At 38.5% G+C, this 19,860-nt stretch overlaps 2 protein-coding genes across 6 annotated transcripts; one reads left to right on the top strand and one right to left on the bottom strand.

Annotated features, from left to right (window-relative positions):
- Positions 1-82: 82 nt before the first annotated feature.
- LOC108604678 (ceramide kinase) lies at positions 83-5,733 on the bottom strand. Of its 2 annotated transcripts, none has more exons than XM_017994233.2 (4): positions 5,530-5,733; positions 861-2,514; positions 595-794; positions 83-536 (listed from the first exon to the last, which is right to left on the bottom strand). In XM_017994233.2, exons 1-4 carry the CDS (start codon positions 5,559-5,561, stop codon positions 404-406), a joined length of 2,019 nt encoding a protein of 672 aa, XP_017849722.1. In that variant the 5' UTR covers positions 5,562-5,733; the 3' UTR covers positions 83-403. The 2 variants fall into 2 exon arrangements, with proteins under 2 accessions (XP_017849722.1, XP_017849723.1); XM_017994234.1 differs by lacking the exon at positions 5,530-5,733 and adding an exon at positions 3,837-3,924.
- An 882-nt stretch (positions 5,734-6,615) lies between these two features.
- On the top strand, positions 6,616-17,328 carry LOC108603812 (serine/threonine-protein phosphatase 2A 56 kDa regulatory subunit epsilon isoform). 4 transcript variants are annotated; one of them, XM_017992916.2, is made up of 10 exons: positions 6,616-6,832; positions 13,713-13,837; positions 13,905-14,051; positions 14,123-14,982; positions 15,040-15,239; positions 15,299-15,493; positions 15,554-15,744; positions 15,805-16,138; positions 16,196-16,425; positions 16,502-16,778. In XM_017992916.2, the coding sequence occupies exons 4-10, from the start codon at positions 14,844-14,846 to the stop codon at positions 16,776-16,778; spliced, it is 1,566 nt and encodes a 521-aa protein (XP_017848405.1). In that variant the 5' UTR covers positions 6,616-6,832; positions 13,713-13,837; positions 13,905-14,051; positions 14,123-14,843. The 4 variants fall into 4 exon arrangements, with proteins under 4 accessions (XP_017848405.1, XP_017848408.1, XP_017848407.1 ...); XM_017992918.1 differs by lacking the exon at positions 6,616-6,832 and adding an exon at positions 7,863-7,917 and having other exon boundaries at positions 13,713-14,051; XM_017992919.2 differs by lacking the exons at positions 13,713-13,837; positions 13,905-14,051.
- The last annotated feature ends 2,532 nt before the right edge of the window (positions 17,329-19,860 follow it).

The following is a 19,860-nucleotide window of genomic DNA, read 5'->3' on the forward strand; positions in this document are numbered from 1 at the left end:
GTTAAGTATAACAGTGCGCTAACATCAGAAACGAATGTTAACGTTTACCGCCATGTTTAAAATTTAAGATTAAGTTATCGCTTGCTTTCATTCTTTATTTCCAGGGTATAAATATACATATAATTCATGCAATGCACACCTTTGAGGGAATGTTTTTTCGTTACATTTTGCACCTTACAGATTACATAATACATTTTAGAGAATATCATATAAAATACATATGTAGTAAGTATATGGAGTGTTAGCTAGGCTAGTGTTACTAAAGAAACCCATTTAATATACATGGATAGAAATAACAAGATTTAGCAAATACTTTGCGCGCTTACAATTAATTTAACTAGTTGTCACGGCCAATTTTGTCACTAAACTAAAAGCTCTTTTCCCTTTAACTATCCTATTGCTTTTAATTCTTACAGCAGCAATAAACATTATCGCTTGAGCTTGCTGGAGTTGTGGGCGTGCTGGCGCCCAACTTTTCAGGCTTACTATAGGAATGAGGTCCGCGCATAAAAACATCAATGAGCTGGCAATGCGAGCTGCAATTAAGTAGGAAATTAGCTATAGTAAATAAATTCTTTAATGCAGCAAGTTTACCTCATGGTTAAATCAAGATCCGTCAGCACTTCACCATCACAATTCCAGCTGGAACATAGCGAGCCTGCAGCATTACCATCATTTTGAGCTATGGGCTGACAGGAGCCAGCAATGCTATCCTGCTCCTCACTCATCGCCGCCGACAGCGTGCGGAAATTGAATTTACGCGTGCGATAAACCTCCACAAAGGGCAGATTGCGCTTGAAAGAAGAGAGAGGAGGACGTGGTTAGGTAAACTTGATGGGATTGCAGCCAAGTGTACTTACAATATCACCAGCACGACCCGCTGTGTTGAGCAGAAATCGCACATTGTTGAGCAAAGAGGTTTTGCGCACGAGAATCAGATCCAGGCAACCATCGCCCAGATGACTATAGCGTGATATGCCATAGGGACTGCGTGAGCAGGCGCAGGTAATGTTAGCGCCACAAATCATAAAGAACTTGCCACGTATAATCTTCCACTGCTCGCTGCTGCGTAGACTTAAGATGCTGTTGCTACTGTTGCTGCTGCTGCTGAACTTCAACGGCAAGTTGGCAGGACGTGGACGCAGTAGAGCTGACTCGCTGGCACTAAGCTGCAGTTCATGCGCAGTTGACGCCTGCTCCTCCTGCTGTTCGTCCTCCTCATCCAGAAACAGCGTGGAACGCTGCTCCTGCAGCGAGCTGGCCGTGCTACAGCGCTGGCAATTGGCATAGCAAACCGAAGGCGGCTCGGAGCAAACACTGACGGGACTCTGCGGCGTCTCTGGCTCCAGCGGCTGCTCTATCAGTCGCAGCTCTGCCTCATAGCCACGATTGTTAACGAATGCCTTGACGCCGCTGTATTCATAACGCTTTGGACCCATCCAGCGATATTTCTCACTCTGCGCCGCCACATCGCCCAGGTAGCCATAGCTCAGCACTGAGGCGCAAAAGCGCAGCAGTGTGCTGCTGTTGCTTACGCTGCAGACATCCAGACCACGCCGCTGTCCCAGCAGCACATGTATGGCCGCTGTGCGCACATCCGAGGTTCCATGCATGCTGTAGACAATGGTGTCGGTGCTGCCGGCGGGTATGACGCCCACTGGGAGACTGGGACGCGGTATATACGCCGGTCGCTGCTCGTCCAGGCCCAGCTCACGTATGCGCCTGAAGACCAGACCGTTGATGACCTCGGCGACGGTGCCGTCGCCGCCCACACAGCACACCGCATCGTAGCAGCTGAGATCGTGGCTGAGCAGTATGTCGCGCACCTGGTTGGCACGCTGTGTGGTGATGCAGGTGGCATCGATGCCCGCCAGCTGGAACAGCGGACGCACATGACGATCGTAGGTCTGAGCGCCCGCCTTGCGACCGCCATAGGGATTGACGAAGACCAGCAAACGGCGCACACGCTGCCCCGACGCTGGCGAGGATGCCAGACGTGCCTGCAGCTGCTGCTCCCACTGACGCACCACATACGCATCCACATTGAAGAAGGTCAGCCTGCGCAGCTGCCAGCGATTGCAGTCGCTCTTGGATTTGCTCAAGCGCTGCGCATAGTTTATGGTAAGAAATTGTGCCGTAGGCTTAACATCGCCCTGTGCTCGCTCCTGCTCCTGCGTGCGCACTGGTTGCAGGCTCTCCGCCTTGCTGTTGCCACAACGCACGCAGATAATATCATCCATATGCAGCACATGGCTCTGTGGGCCATATCCACTTAGCACATTGGGTGCTGTCTGCTCATCTGCCGACTGTTCCGATGGCAGCGGCAACTTTTTTGGCAACTTGGTTGTTCCATACTTCGACTGCCGCTCCAGACGCTCCCATACCAAGTGCTGGCCATGCAGCAGCACCCGATAGCTCTTCTTCTTCAGCTGAAAGTTGTTCAAGAGCACATCCGTGCAGTTGGAGCTGACGCTGGCCGTCATCTGTGCTGTTGTCGTCGCCTCCGCTTTGTCTCTGCAAGAGCAAAATTGCAAACAGGTTTCCATTAGAAATACATTGGAGTGAAGCGAGGAGCATAACGGGGCCAGCAGCGGTTGCTTGCATTGTAAATAAAAAACCTTTGTTATGGCTTTTGTGCCATTCTCTTTTGCCTTTAATTGTTATTTTTTATGACTAAAGTGGCAAAGTGTAGTTGTCGTTGTTGCTATTGTAACTACATGGGCGGAATTATAGACAATTGTTATCTTTCAAATGAAATTTTAACAATCAAATGCTGCTTATGAGGCAATGAGTAAAAAAAGAGTGAGCCAGCAAACAATTCGCACTCACTTGCTCAGTTTTGAGTTAACATTAACAACATGCGTTTCAATCTGCTAAAATTATTTCTTTCAAATGCTCTAACAACAAAATAAACACTCTACATAGAACAGATAACTATAAACGGAAATTGGCATCTATCGAGCTTAATTGTTCAGAATTTTGCATCCAATACTCTCTCACAATTTCCCTCTCTCACTCTCTCGCCTTTTGAACTTGCACAAAATTTAAAACCAGTTTGTTACCTGTTTTTATCATTATTTTTTTTATGCGTTTTTGCCTTTTGAGTTCATTGAGCCATAAAAAACACGCACACACACACACGCAATGGATTGTAATTTATTTTTTATATGTTCAACATACCAGTGCAGTTCTCAATGCTTAATTCAGGCGGCTTTTATTAACAATTTGCGCTGATAAGCAACGAAGCAAAACCATCTAACAAATGGCATTAAAACTTACTAATGACTAACACTATAAAAGAAGAAAATATGAGAGTGTGTGTGTATGAGAGAAAGAAAAGCTGAACTTGAACTTGAGTGAAACAGCTGACAAAGTTATAAAGCGAAACAGTTGCGGGAAAAATGTGAAGTTCGTTGCTCAACTCATTTATTAATTAGCAGCTTAGTTCAGCATATATATTTAAAAGGTTGCCCAATGTACAGCTTTAACTAATAATATTTACTCACAACGTTCTGCGACTCAGCTTAAAGCTCTGCGCTTGAAACTCGTTCGCCCAGACACGTTGCAAAATCAACAATAGAGCCGAGACTTTATTCTCAGCTTATGTGTCACGAAATATTGTTAAACAAATAGAACTTAAATAAATATGTGCGCACGAAAAATGCAAGTACGGTATTTGTTAATGCAAATTATAGGCAAACAAATATCAAAACTAACACACACAAAAGCCAACGCCACGCTGCGTATGCGCAATATTCAAGGTTACCAAAATTTAAAACTGTATTATATTTAGAATTATGGAAGCTGTGTTTTAACCACTTGTATACTAAGCTTACTTTTAAACTGGTTTCCGCTCGAGTCGCTCGACACAGTTGCGTGCTGCTCGCTTGACCTTCGCCTTGAAACGCCTCGGAGCAAATTGTTTCTATACACAGAGTATGTCGGATCTAGACTCTAGACTAACTAGAAGGTCTACGCGATCATTATGAAAAAACCAGTTGCCAAGTAATTTCTTGTTAAGTGTAATTTTTACAGGCATCTGGTCGCATTTCCTGGTGAAACAAAAAAAAAATGATGAACTTGACAGCTACGAAGGACAGTTTGGCACTAAAATTTGCAGTTTTATTATTTATGTGCCTGAGCACATTTAATTTGGCTCTAAGTGCGCATTTAATTAAACATTTGCATTGTATAACAATTAAATTTCACTTTTAGACACGTGCGCATGCCAAAAAACAAATATAATTAAAAATATGCAATTAATGAGTTTGCTTTTGTTGTCTGCGGATTCATTAATTTAATTTTTCTTTATTAACTCTGTAAACCAGAAATGATTTCATTCATTTAACACTTCGCTCAGTGTATAAACAAATGGATAAGCTTCTGCTGGCATGTTTTTATTTACATATATTTGTTAACAACAATAAGCGAAACGGCAGACATTTGTGAACAGTCTGCGTTGGTGGGAAAATTGAAATGCCATGTATCGATTTCTTATCAGTATTTGTAATTGAAATACAATATATATAAATTACAATCAGTACAAGCTTTGTACACTTATTTTATCTTTATTGCATTAAATAAACAATTAGCGCCGCGTTTTGTTCAAATAGCTTAGCACGCAATTGGAATTAGATAAATTGCATACAATTTGTAACTGAGCTGTAAATTGCTAAGCTTGTTACACGTTGTCGTTACCTGTTTTGTGGCTGGGAACAGAAAACAATAACATTCAAGTACTTAAGCACGTAGCTGTAGCTTGGCTTATCAATTGATAATAATATAACTGCGACTGATAAGATAACAGCAAACAGTACCCCCAAAAAATAGCTTAATTGGATTGTAAAGTAAACAATTATGCCGCCACCGATTTTTGCATTTTCTGCAAAATAAAACTAAATAGACTTGAAATACTTGAACTATTTATACTCCATTAGTTGAATAATCATGAGTTTTTGTTCATGTGGCAGTTTTCTTGGTGTAGATAACAAAATGTTAACTTTGCAGCAACTTCAATTGATTTTAACTTGGGAAAACTGGCAGCTGACCTTTTGAAAGACACAAAGCATAATTTAAATACACTGCACAAAACAAAAACAAAAAAACAATACTCCGTCTGTTAGTTAACAGGAACTGTTATTGGCACAGCTCAGCAAATAAGAGAAGCAAAAAAGTATAAGTGAAATTTTTGTATGCTTTGTTTGCTCCCCCTACGCTGCCCTTTGGCTGATTGACGACGCACAGTGGCATGCAAATGACAAATCGTTTACTGCTGACGCAGTGTAGTTTACACCAAGCACCGTTATCAGTCGACAGCTGAGAGAGCGATATAACAACAAAACTTTTCAATTTGTTTGTCTCTACTTAATAGAGTACATACAAACATATGTGTGTGGGTGTGTGTGCACTACATTTGTGGGCATGTATGCGTAAGTGATTTGAGTTCATGTGTTCTCATTCTATGCCGGCCAGCTGATACATTTATGTCTTGTTTGTATGTATGTGTGTGTAAGTATTTATATCACAAACCTTGTACATAAATTAGTTATCTGTTTATCCATGCAACATATACAATTGCATTTAATTTCCAGTTGATGACTGATGCCTTTGTTGTTGTTGGTGTTACATATAGTGCAGTTGGGAAATCAAGAAAACTCGCTATGCATTGCAATTTTTCACACATTGCACACGCATACATTCACACGGAGAAACAAAATGCAATCACTAACGGCACTGTAAAATGTTTTTGTATGCAGAAAAACGTTTTAGATTGTTAAATTATAAACTTGAATATAAAATGCATTATTTTGCAAATTCTTTTCATTTATTACGCGTTTCAACTGTCGCTAGTGCGACATTATTATTGAGAACAACGCGCGCACTTTTATATGACTATGGGTCACTTTACACTGAATTAATTTATTTCAATTGGGTTCACATTTAACTAGGAACGCTTTTATGAATTTTGTACCATTAATTTGTATATTTTTAAGTTTTTTAAATAAAAATATACACCGATGCGACGTACTGTCACCGCCACCGTCCTTCTATAAAAACAAAAACACTATGTGACCAGCCGCGAAAGTGGAAAAAATGATGCGAGTCGATTAAAAAGCAGTGCACTGTCATCCCAAAATTATTTTCTGATTTACCACATATCATCCATAATAAAAATAAAATGTTGTACAACACTGCCCCAAAAATCCATACGTGCAGCAAGCCTTTTAAAGATGGCGTCACTTTCTACTGTGTCTGTGTGAACGAATCAAGTTGCCGCTTGACAAAAAATCAAAGTTTCTTGGTATAATTTGTAATCCCGGCTGCACTAAATAGTCGCAAAGTGTAAATGAAAGTGCCAGGAATGATTTTTACTTAAATTAGTGGCAAGTGCGTGCGCCATTGTCAGTGCAAATAGGAAACGAAAAACCAAATTGCAAACGCACTGTGAAAAAATGCGAATGTCGTCGCCGCTTTGAGTGTATGTATGTACGTGCGCCGCGTTTTGCACGGCAGCTGCGCTGCTACTACAACCAGAAATTAAAACATAAAAAGGTGTGAAATTTGCCTAAATATATTTTGTGTGGGTTTTTGATAAAAATTGTCAAGCCGTTGTATTTTGAGCAAAGAAAGCAACTCGCTGCAATATGTGCTAAAATTATATAAAATTAAATAAGCTAAAAAGCAAATAATTGTGTGCCTGTGTTTCAAAAATTCTAAGAGTGGGTGCGCAGTAGCAGCAACACACACACACGCTAACACATACGTTCGCATACAAATATCGCTGAGCGAGAGAGAAAGAGAGATACTAGAGAGCGGATAACAATCGTTTGTGGTGAGTGGTGAATGCTTGTTGTTGTTTTTATTGTTGCCAGGATGGTATTTAGTTATTTTTAATAGGCAAAATAGAGAGCCGGCAGTGGTTAGGTTGTTGAATACAATTTAAATAAATGCAAAAAAGGTTTAGATCATTCATTTAAACATAAATAGCTATGCATGTTCTAGTTTTGATTGCAGGAACAAACTGCTTAATGTGTATGTAAGCGTATATCTGCATGTGAATTCACCACACCTCGTACACACAGTTGGAGCTCATTTGTATGCATGTGTGTGTTAGTGATTCACAAAAGCAACAACCCCAACAAATTATCTCTACTACACATTTTCGCTACTTTTACTATACACCAACAACTACAACAATAAAAACAACAACAACAGTAAAAAGAATATCGCGAGTTCAGTGCAGCTGCTATCAGTTTGCGATTAAGTTTGCTTCTGCTACACACTGTCCACCTGTCGCCCCACACTCGTGGCGTTGCCGTATTGTTGCACAAATAAATAAGAATATACATATTTAAAATATGAAAGAAGAAAAAAATGTTTAGCAGCCGCTTTTATGCATTTGCTTTTCAACTTTTAATACGCTCAGTCGCCGAAGTGGGCCTCTATGCTAGTTTCTTCTTATACTACTTTGCTTTGGTCGCCATTTCGCGCAATGCCAATAACGCAATGTGGGGCTTTCGAGCTTTGGGGGAGACACAGACACACTCACACACACACACACACACACGCTCTCTTCAGGCAGGCAGTCATCGCTGAGAGCGCCAAGCGCAAGAAAGAAGCAGCAGCAGCAGCAAAAAATAAACGGCTTTCTTCTTTGTGACCGCAGCAGTTGTAGCGCCGCAGTAGGAATGTCGCGGCGATGTTTTACTTAAGTCACCAATATTTGTTGTAGTTGATTGTAAAGCATAATAGGCAAACAACAAAAAGAAATTTTGAAAATTCATAGTGCAAATATCTGATAAATACAATAACCCAAGTGCTGGCAAATAATTTCAAGTGCGCAATAAAAGTGTGTGCAAGTAAAAAGTGCATAATTACAATTAGCTTACATACACACACCTTTACATATGTGTACATGTATGTATGTTTGCTGCCGGCAGTCTCTGCTGCCTTTGCCCACGTTAGCAATACGTTTTGTGCTTTTATATTTTGTATTTCTTTTTTTTTTTTTGTTTTTTTTTTTTTTCAAAGTATATTATTTTTAGAATATTGATTTTGTTGGGCTGGCCGCAGCCAACACTCGCACACATACATACAATTTTGTGGCCGCTCGTGTGTATACAATACGTGTGTACGAGTGTGCATATGTGTGTGCTTGATTTGCTTGTGTGCGTGTCGTCAGAGACTCTAAAGAATGTGTTAAGTTTATAAGCATAACTCATATGTACAAAACACAAAAACTGTTATCTAACTAACATGCGAGCAGCAAAAATAAAGACAATGACTCTTGGACGCTCTCGCTCTCACCCAAGCGACGACAATTGTGATCTTTTGTCATCAGCTGCTTTTACCTGGAGACTTTTTAAACTAACACACACACACACACACAGCAATACGGTTTCTCTCTCTCTCTCTCTGCCTTACTCTCTCTTGGTATGCTTATTGGCATGTTGCTTATTGAATTCCTTCTTATGTTTCACCTACATCATTAGCACCCCAGACACACACACACACACACACACACTCATGCCGATGAACATACACATGCATACGCTTCTCGATTTGAGCACAAGCACACGCATACATACTCATTCACATATGTATATGTATAACCGTCATAATTCGCTGTCTGTGTGTTTTACTTTTTGCATTTTGCTTTTAGCAGCAAATTTTGCTTTAACAAGATCTGTGCGCGCCCCAGTCCCCCAATTGCTGTCGCTGTCTCTGCCTCTGCTTCGGTCTCTGCCCTACGCTCAGCTGTCACCTCGACTTGTAATTTACATATGCTCTGTCGCCCACCCCGCATATCTTTCCGCTCTCTCACACAGTTTAGAGTAGAACGCTTACAAATACTTTGCAAAATAAAAACTCGTTAATGCCAAATAATATTAGTTTTTTTTTCGTGTGTGTGTGTCTTTGTTATAAATAAATACATATGTGTATGTTAGGCATGTGCATGCAAATAAATTGTTTTAAATTATATAGGCAAACTTAAAAAAAAAAAAACAAATGCGCGCAAAACTTAATTATTTACATTTACCGTAACGGAAGTGACGGTTGTTGTCATTTTTGGGCGTTTCTTCTATTTCCGTTTGATTGAACGACAAATTAACAAGTTACGATCGACGAATCGATCGATCGAGAGCTTTGAGTAAACAAAGCTTAGAATTCACTCAAAATTAGCACATGTCTGTGAAATGTACATATGTATGTATGTATGAGTGTATCTGTGAGTCTCTTGTGATGTTGATGTCTTGCTCTCATTTGGCAGGTGACAAGGCCACAATTGGTTATCAAATACATATGTATATAGCCGTATATACTTAGCAGACACTCATTTACATACATATATTTGACTCGTAAGTCATAATTTATAGTTGTCTAACAGTGATATATGTATATATACACACATGAGTGTAAATATACATTTGTATACACATATATATTTGTATTTCATCGCCTCATTGAACGTGACTTTTGTGCTCAACTGCAATTGTTTCTAATTTTATTTTTATTGCCTTTGCGCAATTTGAAAAAAAAAACAACAATCAAAAACGGAAACATTGCATTTTAAATTATAGCTGATAACTTTCGATGTTCCCCTTAGTTAATAATAAATGTGTGTTTTCACAATTTGTTGTTAAGACCTGGATCTTCATTAACGGTACAACTGAAAAATTGCATTTCTCGAGTGCCTAAGTTGATGCTCTACTTTCAGTCTTTCAGCTTCCATTTAAGCAGTTTACTTTTGTTTATAATTAGACACTATCTCAAGTCAGACAGACGTATCCGTATCAACGCTCTCATCTTAAGTTAGTAGGCTCTAAAAAATTTGTGTTTTGATTTATAAATGGGATAAGTATTTCACAGCTCACATAGTTCATTCAGCGCGTTCTTGAAGTGCGCAAAGTTATAAATAATACATGTGTTTTGTAAACAATACATAAAGTACAATTTTCCAAATCGATAATAATTTGACAGTCACCAATGTGGTTTGCAAATGTTCCTCAATCTATATTTATGGCTTAAATAATTAGCATGCTCCTTTTATTTTCCTGTCGTGCTCAGCTGCAGAAAATCCCATGACCTTTAATTGAATTTGTATACAGGCCAATTTTTAAGCAAAACAGATTGAGAAAAATTATTTAATTTATTATTAATTATAAAGACAAAAACATTTGGTATTGCATATAGTACTCTCTTGGTATTCTATGTTTGCCATTGGATTTTTATCTTATCTGAAGAGCTTCGGTATGAAATAGATAAAAGTTAAATAAGAGACTTTTTTTTTTGATTAACTAGCTGACAGCCACGCCCACATGCCCACAGACAATGAGCATTCTGTTTCTCTCTCTTTGTCTTATCATTTGCAATGACTTATTAAAATCTATAACAGAACAAACAAAAGAATGACTAGAGGTGCAAGGAAAAGTTCCATGGGTTGACATTGAATTAATTAAAGCTTTAATTTTGAACTATTTTAATTTTCGCAAAGCAGAAATTTATTTCATTGATTAATTAATTGTTGCATTTGCTCTCACACATGTAATTATAATAAACACGGATAACTAACCACGGTGCCTTCAACAAAACCTCAGCTCATGCCACACAAGTGGCGCCACCTGGCGCTGAATGTAAACTATATATAGCAACTCATTCTGTTTGCGTCGGCGGCTTTTGTTTTTTATGTCTATAGCCGTTAGTGGCTACACCTAACTAAGCTTAGTCAGTTCTGTGTTGTAGTTGTTGCATTGCGTGCGCTTTTTACATTTGCTTAGCTTAGTCTATTTTACCTCAGGGATGGGATGGCATGGGCTGGGCTGGGAATGGGTAAGGTCTAGGTGAAGAAGACAACAATGACGCTGGCGCGCGTGTTTTAATTGAAATTAGTTCAACTATTGCGTCAATTTGTTGAGTGTCAATGTGCGCGTTATTCCAACTGTCAATAAATTGAATCTCAAGCTGAGAATGAATATTCAAGTTCATTTGCAACATCGTTGGAAGTTTGTTTCTAAATAAAGTTTGTATAATTCACAGAATAATTAAGCATTGGGTTAGTTTTCTTGCTAAATTTGTTAAGCGACTAACTAACTGCCCCAATTCCCGGAATACCAACTCTAATACTAGATTGAAGAAAATAAAACAAAAAGAAAGGAATTACGGATAAAGAAAATGCTGCGCTTCGCCTTGAGGCTGCCACACATGTTGCAAACTTTTGCTGCTGCTGCTGCTGCATGTCGTTGAGAGCAGTAGAGTGAGGTGTAGGCGGCTTGTTCCCATTTCCTTTCACTTTATGCAAATTCAACGGCGCTTTATTCAAGACTTTGGTTGGGAAAAAGAAGCAGCAGCATGCGTGGCAATTGGATGCAGATACAGATACTTGCAACGACGCTCATCTCTCTGTGTCTCTCTGAGTCTCACTTGATTGATTTCCAAATGATACAGGGAGCGGAAGAGAGATAGAGAACAATAGTTTGAATTCAAGGTCACACTTGGACCAAGTTTCTGGTTAGTTTTTAAATGCGTGTGGGTGGGTGGCGACATGTGTGGGTGGCTGTCGAAAATAAAACAAACTTTAGCACACCCGAGCATTAATTTCAACCAAGAACGTGATCCAGTTGCTAGTTAGTTTCGTCCCCCCACCCCCAGCATATTCTTTGTTCGCCCCAATTTGAATGCATTTTCACGTTTTTCACTTGCATTTTCTTTTCTGCCTTTGTGCTAACTTGTGCAGCTGACAGCTGCAACCCACTCACAAGGCGTTGCCAACAATGTTTGTGCACTCGCCACGCCCCTGAACTCTCGACAGGATTTTCCACATGTCCACTGTGCACCAGCCGCTAAAGTTGGGGGTAATATTACTGCGCATTGTACATTCAACCATAAAAAAAAGTTTTTGTGTATTCCCCAAAGCTGTCAATTTAATGAAAAACCAACAAACAACAGTGAACGTAATTTAAAATTTTATATGAGAGCAGCAAAATTGCATTAATTGAAACAAGTCATCAACGCATATATATAACTAACAAACAATTATTTTCAGTTTTTGTTGTTTACAACTTTTGTCACCTGCAAATGTTTCACTGATTTATTCAAAATTTGTTTATAAAAACAAGTGTAAGCCAAAGAAAATGCAACAAATATGTGCATTTAATATTTGAGCAGCAAGCGAATAAGCAAAATAGATGAGGCAATAACAAAAAATATATTTTGTGGAAACGGCAGCACTTGAAATTGGGTGTGGATGCCGCAGGAAATGGGCGAGGGAGGTGTGGAGTGGGTGGTGGGCGGATGGGTGTGGGTTATCAGTCGGCTGTCAGTTTAGCAAAAAGTTGTTTAGGCATTTGCAATATTTTCTTCTTCATTTTTATATCGATTACGTCTGAAAAAATCAATACAAACACGCACAGGCAATAATTTAAGGCAAAAGATAGGCAAAGAGAGTGAAAGAGAAACAGAAAGTGCTCAATGTATAAATGTGTGTGAGTGTGTGTGTGTGTGTGTTTGTGCTAGTGTTAGTCATAATAAGGCAAAAGCGACGCCAACCATTTATTGTGACGCTTACGTTAGCGTACATTTCTTTTACCCCTCGCCCCAATCCCCACCCCCACCACTACTCTAGTTACACATCTCTTGTATTTGCTACAATATGGCACACTGCTGACCCACTCAACAGCAGCAACAACATCAGATATAGGGGCTGCTATGTCTCATTTTCTGCTTTGTTCTCTACGTTCGCTCTTCTGGTCCGGTCCGCACTGTTCTGCGCTGCTCTGCTCTGCTAAGAAAGTCATAAGGTCAGACGCGCATTGCGACGCTGAGACAACGTTTCTTATTTGCTGACAGTAGTCACTCGTTTTGATGAACAAAATTTACACGCATGGCCAAGCTGAAACGCTTTCAATGTCACTCGGTTCCTGTTCATGTTCATGTCCCTATCTTTGGCTCTCATAAGTTCCGGTCTCGCATCCTATTGGAACTTGTTGTCATTGGCTTAATGCGAATTATTCACCCACGCATGTGTGCTGCTCCTTATACATTTGCTCCTCTCTCTCTCTCTCTCTCTTTTGTTTGGCATTTGCATTTGCAATCCAGCAGCTGTTTGAGCAATCAGGTTGAACGCATTTCAACTCTGTCTCTCTCTCTCTCTGACTATCATTCATACGCCCTGTGGCCGGTCCAGGCACATATTTGCCTTGTTGTCATGCATGTGTGTGGGTGGCATTTACATATGTACATATGTGTGGGCATGACATGTTAAACATGTTTTCACTTGCTTACTAACGTTAATTTTATTTTTGTGCTCACTTGTTGGCCAATTTGCGCTGTGGCTTGTCTACAGGCAACAGCGGACACACAGCATTAAGCTGTCCGCATATATAGTTTATATATTGCAAAAAAATAAAATAGTATAGAGCACGTTGCCTAGATAAGAACACAGTAAATTAGTTAAATCATATATGCCACATAATATTTATACAAACCTAAGATTATTGATCAGACAAAAAAGCAGCGAACATAAAGTTTGCCATATAGATAAAATATACAAAAGTGTCTTTAAGCAAAACAAAATCAGTGCTCATATGATGATATAAATTATCTACATATATAGAATAACAAAATGGATTAGATAAGCTATATATAATAAAAGAGAAACACATATTATTTGATTGTGTATTAATGTTTGTTTTGAATTCTTTTCTCTCGTTTAGTTATAGTGCATGTGATGCCAATAATTGAAGCTGATCAAAGTAGAAAACACACTCGAACACCGATTGTAGTGTGAGTGAGCGTAAAGGAGCAAGAGAGAGAAAGAGAAATGTGAATAAAAAACACTGTAAGCTAAGCGCATACAAACAACTCTCTCTCTCTATAAACGCTTTTATATTTAATGTGCCATTTAGAGCAACATAGAAGCTAAGCGAGTATTACAAGGAGACAGCAGAAGAAGAACCAGCAACTAAAGCAACAATCCCTCCATTAAACAATACAGCGTAAACCCAAAACAAACTTTCTCACACACACACACACACACAGCAACACACACACAGGTTAGTTTAAATTTGATTTAAATAAAAAGTAATTTGTTATAATGTCTGCTTTCTTTTCTTGCAATTTGCAGTGTAAATACAACTGTAACGAATTTAATTCAACAAGAACAACACACGATAAGCTTTTTGGGCTGCTACAACAATTACAACAACAACAACTAAGAAATTTTCCTAAGCAAGCAACAATTGTTAAATGCCAAGATAAGTCGCTACTGTATACAGACGGCCATCAACATATCCCAGCAAGAGAAACGATCAAAGGCGAAGCATAAAGGCCACAACAACAACCACAACTTGTCTTTTAGGCTGGTCGAAGATAAATCCAGCAAAACGCCCAATTCAACGGCAAAAGTCGCCAACATAACAACAAAAATATTTGGCTGGATACGCAAGACGCGCAACAAGAAGCCGCAGCAGCAACAACAACTAGCAGAGGAAGAAGTACGTGGAGAACAAGGAGAACAACAAGAGAGAGCAGGAGTTGCGCACTTTAGCAGCGATTTTCACGAAAACGGCGACGAGCGTGAGGTTGTGCACGTGGACGTGGAAGCGGACGCGGGCGTGGCAGTGGGAGTGGGTGTGGGATCGGGTACGGCGGGCACTTGGACGTCTGTTGGACGCGGCAGACGATCGTTGGACGATCAAATATCAGCTACTTCTTCTTCATTGGCCAGTGTTGGAACTAAAGCCGGCAAGCTGAATACCATACAGACAGCCACGGAGACAACTGCCGCCGCCAACGCCGCCGCCGCCGCCAACAACGATAATACAAACGAACCCAAATCTGAAAAGATGTCATCGGGCACGTTTGTGGATCGCATTGACCCATTCGCCAAACGTTCACTCAAAAAAAAAAGCAAAAAGAGTCAAGGTTCCTCGCGCTACAGAAACTCGCAAGATGTTGAGCTACAGCAATTACCACCACTAAAAGGTAAAGCAATTTATAACAATTATAAACTAATCATTAACTTATATATTGTCTGCTTAGCCGATTGCTCTAGTCTGGAACAGGAGGAGCTGTTTATACGAAAATTGCGTCAGTGCTGCGTGTCATTTGATTTTATGGATCCCGTCACGGACCTCAAGGGCAAGGAAATCAAACGTGCCGCACTCAATGATCTATCCACCTATATCACACATGGGCGTGGCGTGCTCACGGAACCCGTCTATCCCGAAATAATACGCATGGTAAGCCACCATCCTAAATGCTTTGTTTATAACAAATAACGAATTCTTTTTCTCATTAGATCTCTTGCAACTTGTTTCGCACCTTGCCGCCCAGTGAAAATCCAGATTTCGATCCCGAAGAAGATGATCCTACTTTGGAAGCATCTTGGCCACATTTGCAGCTTGTCTATGAAGTGTTCTTGCGCTTTCTGGAATCCCAAGACTTTCAGGCAACCATTGGCAAACGTGTGATTGATCAAAAGTTTGTGCTACAGGTAAATATTCTAAAGAAAAATTAAATTTATAGTTTAACTAATATGAGTAACTATCTACAGCTGTTGGAGCTCTTTGATTCGGAGGATCCACGCGAGCGTGACTTTCTGAAAACTGTCTTGCATCGCATCTATGGAAAATTCTTAGGCTTACGCGCTTTTATACGAAAACAAATCAACAACATATTCTTAAAGTTTATATACGAAACGGAACACTTTAATGGCGTCGGTGAGCTGCTGGAAATACTTGGCAGGTATGTTATATTGAACTATTGTTAATAAATGAATTTGTAATTAATTCATTTATTTTACAGCATTATAAACGGCTTTGCCTTGCCCCTAAAGGCGGAGCATAAACAATTTTTGGTCAAAGTCTTGTTGCCGCTACACAAAGTCAAATGTCTATCGCTCTATCATGCTCAGCTGGCGTATTGCATTGTACAATTCCTAGAGAAGGATCCATTCCTCACCGAGCCGGTGGTGCGTGGCCTGCTCAAGTTTTGGCCCAAGACCTGTTCGCAAAAGGAGGTCATGTTCTTGGGTGAAATCGAGGAGATCTTAGATGTCATTGATCCGCCGCAGTTTGTCAAAATCCAAGAGCCACTATTTCGCCAAATTGCCAAATGCGTATCAAGTCCACATTTTCAGGTAAAATTAAAAAGATTTTTTGATATTGTGCAGTTGCTAATGATACTTTTCTTATAGGTGGCCGAGCGTGCTCTGTATCTTTGGAACAATGAATATGCCATGTCGCTAATTGAGGAGAATAATGCTGTCATTATGCCCATAATGTTCCCAGCGCTATATCGCATTAGTAAAGAGCATTGGAATCAAACTATCGTTGCGCTTGTCTATAATGTGTTGAAAACATTTATGGAAATGAATTCAAAACTGTTTGATGAACTTACCTCTAGCTACAAGGCGGAAAGGCAAAAGTAAGAGCTCTCTCTCTCTCTCTCTCTCTCTCTCTCTGAATAGCTAACTAATGAATATTTGCTTCTTGCTTTGCAGGGAGAAGAAGCGTGAACGCGATCGCGAGGAGCTGTGGAAGAAGCTACACGAACTCGAATCCAATCGTTCCAGCGGGCGCGCCGCAGGCGGCAGCGCTGCAACAGCGAACAACAATGCAACGGCTGCATCAGCGGCGACTGCATCAACCGGCCTAAACTCTCAGCAACAGTCGAATAGCAGCAGCAGCGGCGGTGGCAGCGGCAGCGGTGGTGGTGCTGGTGGAGACAATAATCCTGCGACGGCTAATTCAAAACTAAAAGAGAAGTCAGACAACTAAACTGCTGCAAAAGCTAAAATGCTGCTGCTGCCGCTTCAGACGCAACGCGCGCGATCACCCCTTATACTAACAATAAACAGTTGAATGAAAGCTAAAGTTATTAACAATAATAATAAAGAACAACGCGAACAACAGCACAAGTATAAAACGTCTGCCGGCTCATGCACATAGAGACACTCGTACTAATACAAGCGAATCATAATAAGAAAAAAAAACAAAAGCCATGAGAAATGATTTATAAGAACTTAGGTTTGCATTGTTAATGACAAACTTTAAACTAATAACTAAACTGCATACTCGTTAAAGCAAAAATTAAAAACACCAAAAACAAAACGTAAACTGGAGCTGGAACAGACGATGATAAAGTGCCAGAGAGAGAGCAGCGAGTGCGAGAGAGTAGCGAGTGCGTTGCGTTGCCAACTAAAACAAAGTAAAGCAAATCTTGAGCGCAGCGGAATAAACATTTACACAATATATATTCTACTTACACACACACACACACACAAAAACAAACAAACACACACGTATATACATATATATTATTAATACATATAACAATATGTATGTGTATTACCAGAGAAAGGAATAAAGAAATATTATTAATTAGGTTTAAGCGAAAAGTAAAAGCAAAACAAAATTGAATAAAGCGTAAACAATGTTAGTAAGTGAAAAAGCAAAGCGAGCCAATATTTCTAACTGAAGATTGAAGATTGTTAAACATATGCATTCAACAAATATACATATATACTTAAAGCTAAATGTGTTTTTGCTACAGAGTACACTCTCCAGCATAGTAAAGCAAATGCCCCAAATACAAACACACACATACGCATACACCCAACTCCATATCCATTAGTTTTTTCTCCCATGGCAACAATAAAAATAAAACAAAAATTGATATACTGAAACAAAATGCATTGTAAATTGATAATGTGAGAGGGCAATTGATGAAAATGAGAAAAGAAAACAAAACAAAAACACTAAGTAGGCAAGGCTAACCCACTGAATTCATTATTGTATATGTATACGTGCATAACTTTACATTTAAACGTGCATATGTGTGGGTGACTAGAAAAACTTTGTTATTTATCTTTAAGTGTTGCACATGCCTTCGATAAAAACCTTTCAAGAACTGTTCCCAAGTTGATGAATTCCTTTCGCATTAATTTGTGAGGCAACAAATTAAGGCTAAGCATATTTAAATTTTTACATATATACTGATAATTGATAAATAAATGCTGATCTATATACATTGTTTATATGTATACAAATATGTGTGTGTGCACCTTAGAGCATATATACAAGAAAATTAAAATGCAATGAAAATTGCAAAATGTAAAGTTGAGAAAGTAATGTCGTTAATCTCACACACACACACAGAAGATATCCAGGCAAATGGTCTGCAGTTCTCTTTTAACTCTTTCGATTTCTTTTAAGCAATGCGCACAATTTTCATAAAATTTCACTATTGTAAATATATAAAAAACAAAAACATAATATATGAAACACCTTAAACTGTCCTCATTGGATTTCTGTTTATGTTCGTAAACTGCAAAGAAATTACACTTAGGCACACCCCATCATAAAATCTATGATAATGGCATATTCAACCACTGGAGGTGATTAAAATATATAGATTATATTAATATATATCTAACTATGCATATGTATGTTTGTTTATTCGCATCACAGGCCCATAAAGAAGAAAGAAAAACAAAACAAGCAGTATCTAAGTATTCATTAAAACTTTCTGAGAAATTAATATATACATATACATAAAATTAATTCTGTGAAACATAAGTATATGCATATGAACCTAGGAACGTTATAAAAACAGAATGCGTTATTATTAAAATATGTTTATAAAACGTCATAAAAAAAAACATAAACTAAAATTTACTAGGCAAAAGTCAACAAAATATGAAATTATACAAACCGTATTGTGTTAGTCGCGCTAACTAAATATTTCAACTAGCACAAGCAAAGGCATAAGAAGATGAAAAAACGAAATCAAGTCTAAATATCTAAGTAAATGTGTGTGTACGAAAGGTTTTGCATCTTTATATTAGAGTGTAATTAGAAAATGTATGTATTTACACACAGACACTCACGCATACATATATACACAGCTATACATATATATGCACGATCAGCAAAAAGCAGACACATTTAAGATTTGAAGCAATAGACATAACAACAATTAGCAAGGACTGCCTTTAAAAAACACCAAGAGAAGCTTAAGATATGCCGGTCAATATAGGAACAGCGCAAGTTCAAGAATCAAGTCGATCAGCCTATAGTATATCGAGCTACTATTTCGAAGCAATAGCAATTACGATACGATACGATAACTTTAGCTATAGTACCGTTTTGTAGTCATGAACTAAGCGTTACTTTGCTTCCCCAACTAAAAAAAAAACACACACATATATATATATTATTAATAATGAAGTTCGGGCCCCTCCCCTATCCATCTGCCCTGTCTAGTTAATGTTTGAATTCACATAGGAATGCCAATCAACAACAAGAATAAAACACATAAAATACCTATATAGAAAATAAAACTGTAAAAAATAAAACAACCAAAAGCAAAAAAATATGTTGAAATGCCTGACAAATGAGTAAAAATATATATATATATATATATAATATATATATTAAATGTATGAATCTAAACAATAACATTAATTGTATAACTATCCTTAAGTGATAATATCTTTTAAACTTACACACATTTTGTTTTTCTCTCTCTCTGTTTGTCTTAGTTTTGTGTTTCATTTTGTTGCACTTTGAGTTAAAGTTTAGCTTGCTTTATATAACCTAAACTATAGTTTTATGTATTTATATGTATAAATAAAAGCATGTTGAGAATAGCTGCTAATTGTGTAAGCAAAACTCGTTAAGTACTTTTAGAAATAAAAACTGTACTAAAAACATAAAAAATAAAGTCGCATTAATAACAACAAAAACAGCAACAAATCACATTTAAAAACACAAAATCTAAGGCGCTTTAAACAATATAAAACATAATGCGTAAATAAGTTTAACAAAAAAAAACAAAACAACAATTATTTTCTTATGT

This window comes from Drosophila busckii, chromosome 3R (assembly GCF_011750605.1).
Source record: "Drosophila busckii strain San Diego stock center, stock number 13000-0081.31 chromosome 3R, ASM1175060v1, whole genome shotgun sequence".
NCBI classification, from domain to species: domain Eukaryota; kingdom Metazoa; phylum Arthropoda; class Insecta; order Diptera; family Drosophilidae; genus Drosophila; species Drosophila busckii.

Coding starts and splice junctions, on each gene's coding strand:
- LOC108604678 (XM_017994233.2), bottom strand. CDS start 5,561: ATGGATAAACAGATAACTAATTTATGTACAAG. Junction 2,515..5,529: donor ATAACTAATTTATGTACAAG/GTTTGTGATATA, acceptor TTGCTCTTGCAG/AGACAAAGCGGAGGCGACGA. Junction 537..594: donor GATCTTGATTTAACCATGAG/GTAAACTTGCTG, acceptor ACTTAATTGCAG/CTCGCATTGCCAGCTCATTG.
- LOC108603812 (XM_017992916.2), top strand. CDS start 14,844: ATGTCATCGGGCACGTTTGTGGATCGCATTGACCCATTCGCCAAACGT. Junction 14,983..15,039: donor GCAATTACCACCACTAAAAG/GTAAAGCAATTT, acceptor TTGTCTGCTTAG/CCGATTGCTCTAGTCTGGAA. Junction 15,745..15,804: donor CTGCTGGAAATACTTGGCAG/GTATGTTATATT, acceptor TTTATTTTACAG/CATTATAAACGGCTTTGCCT.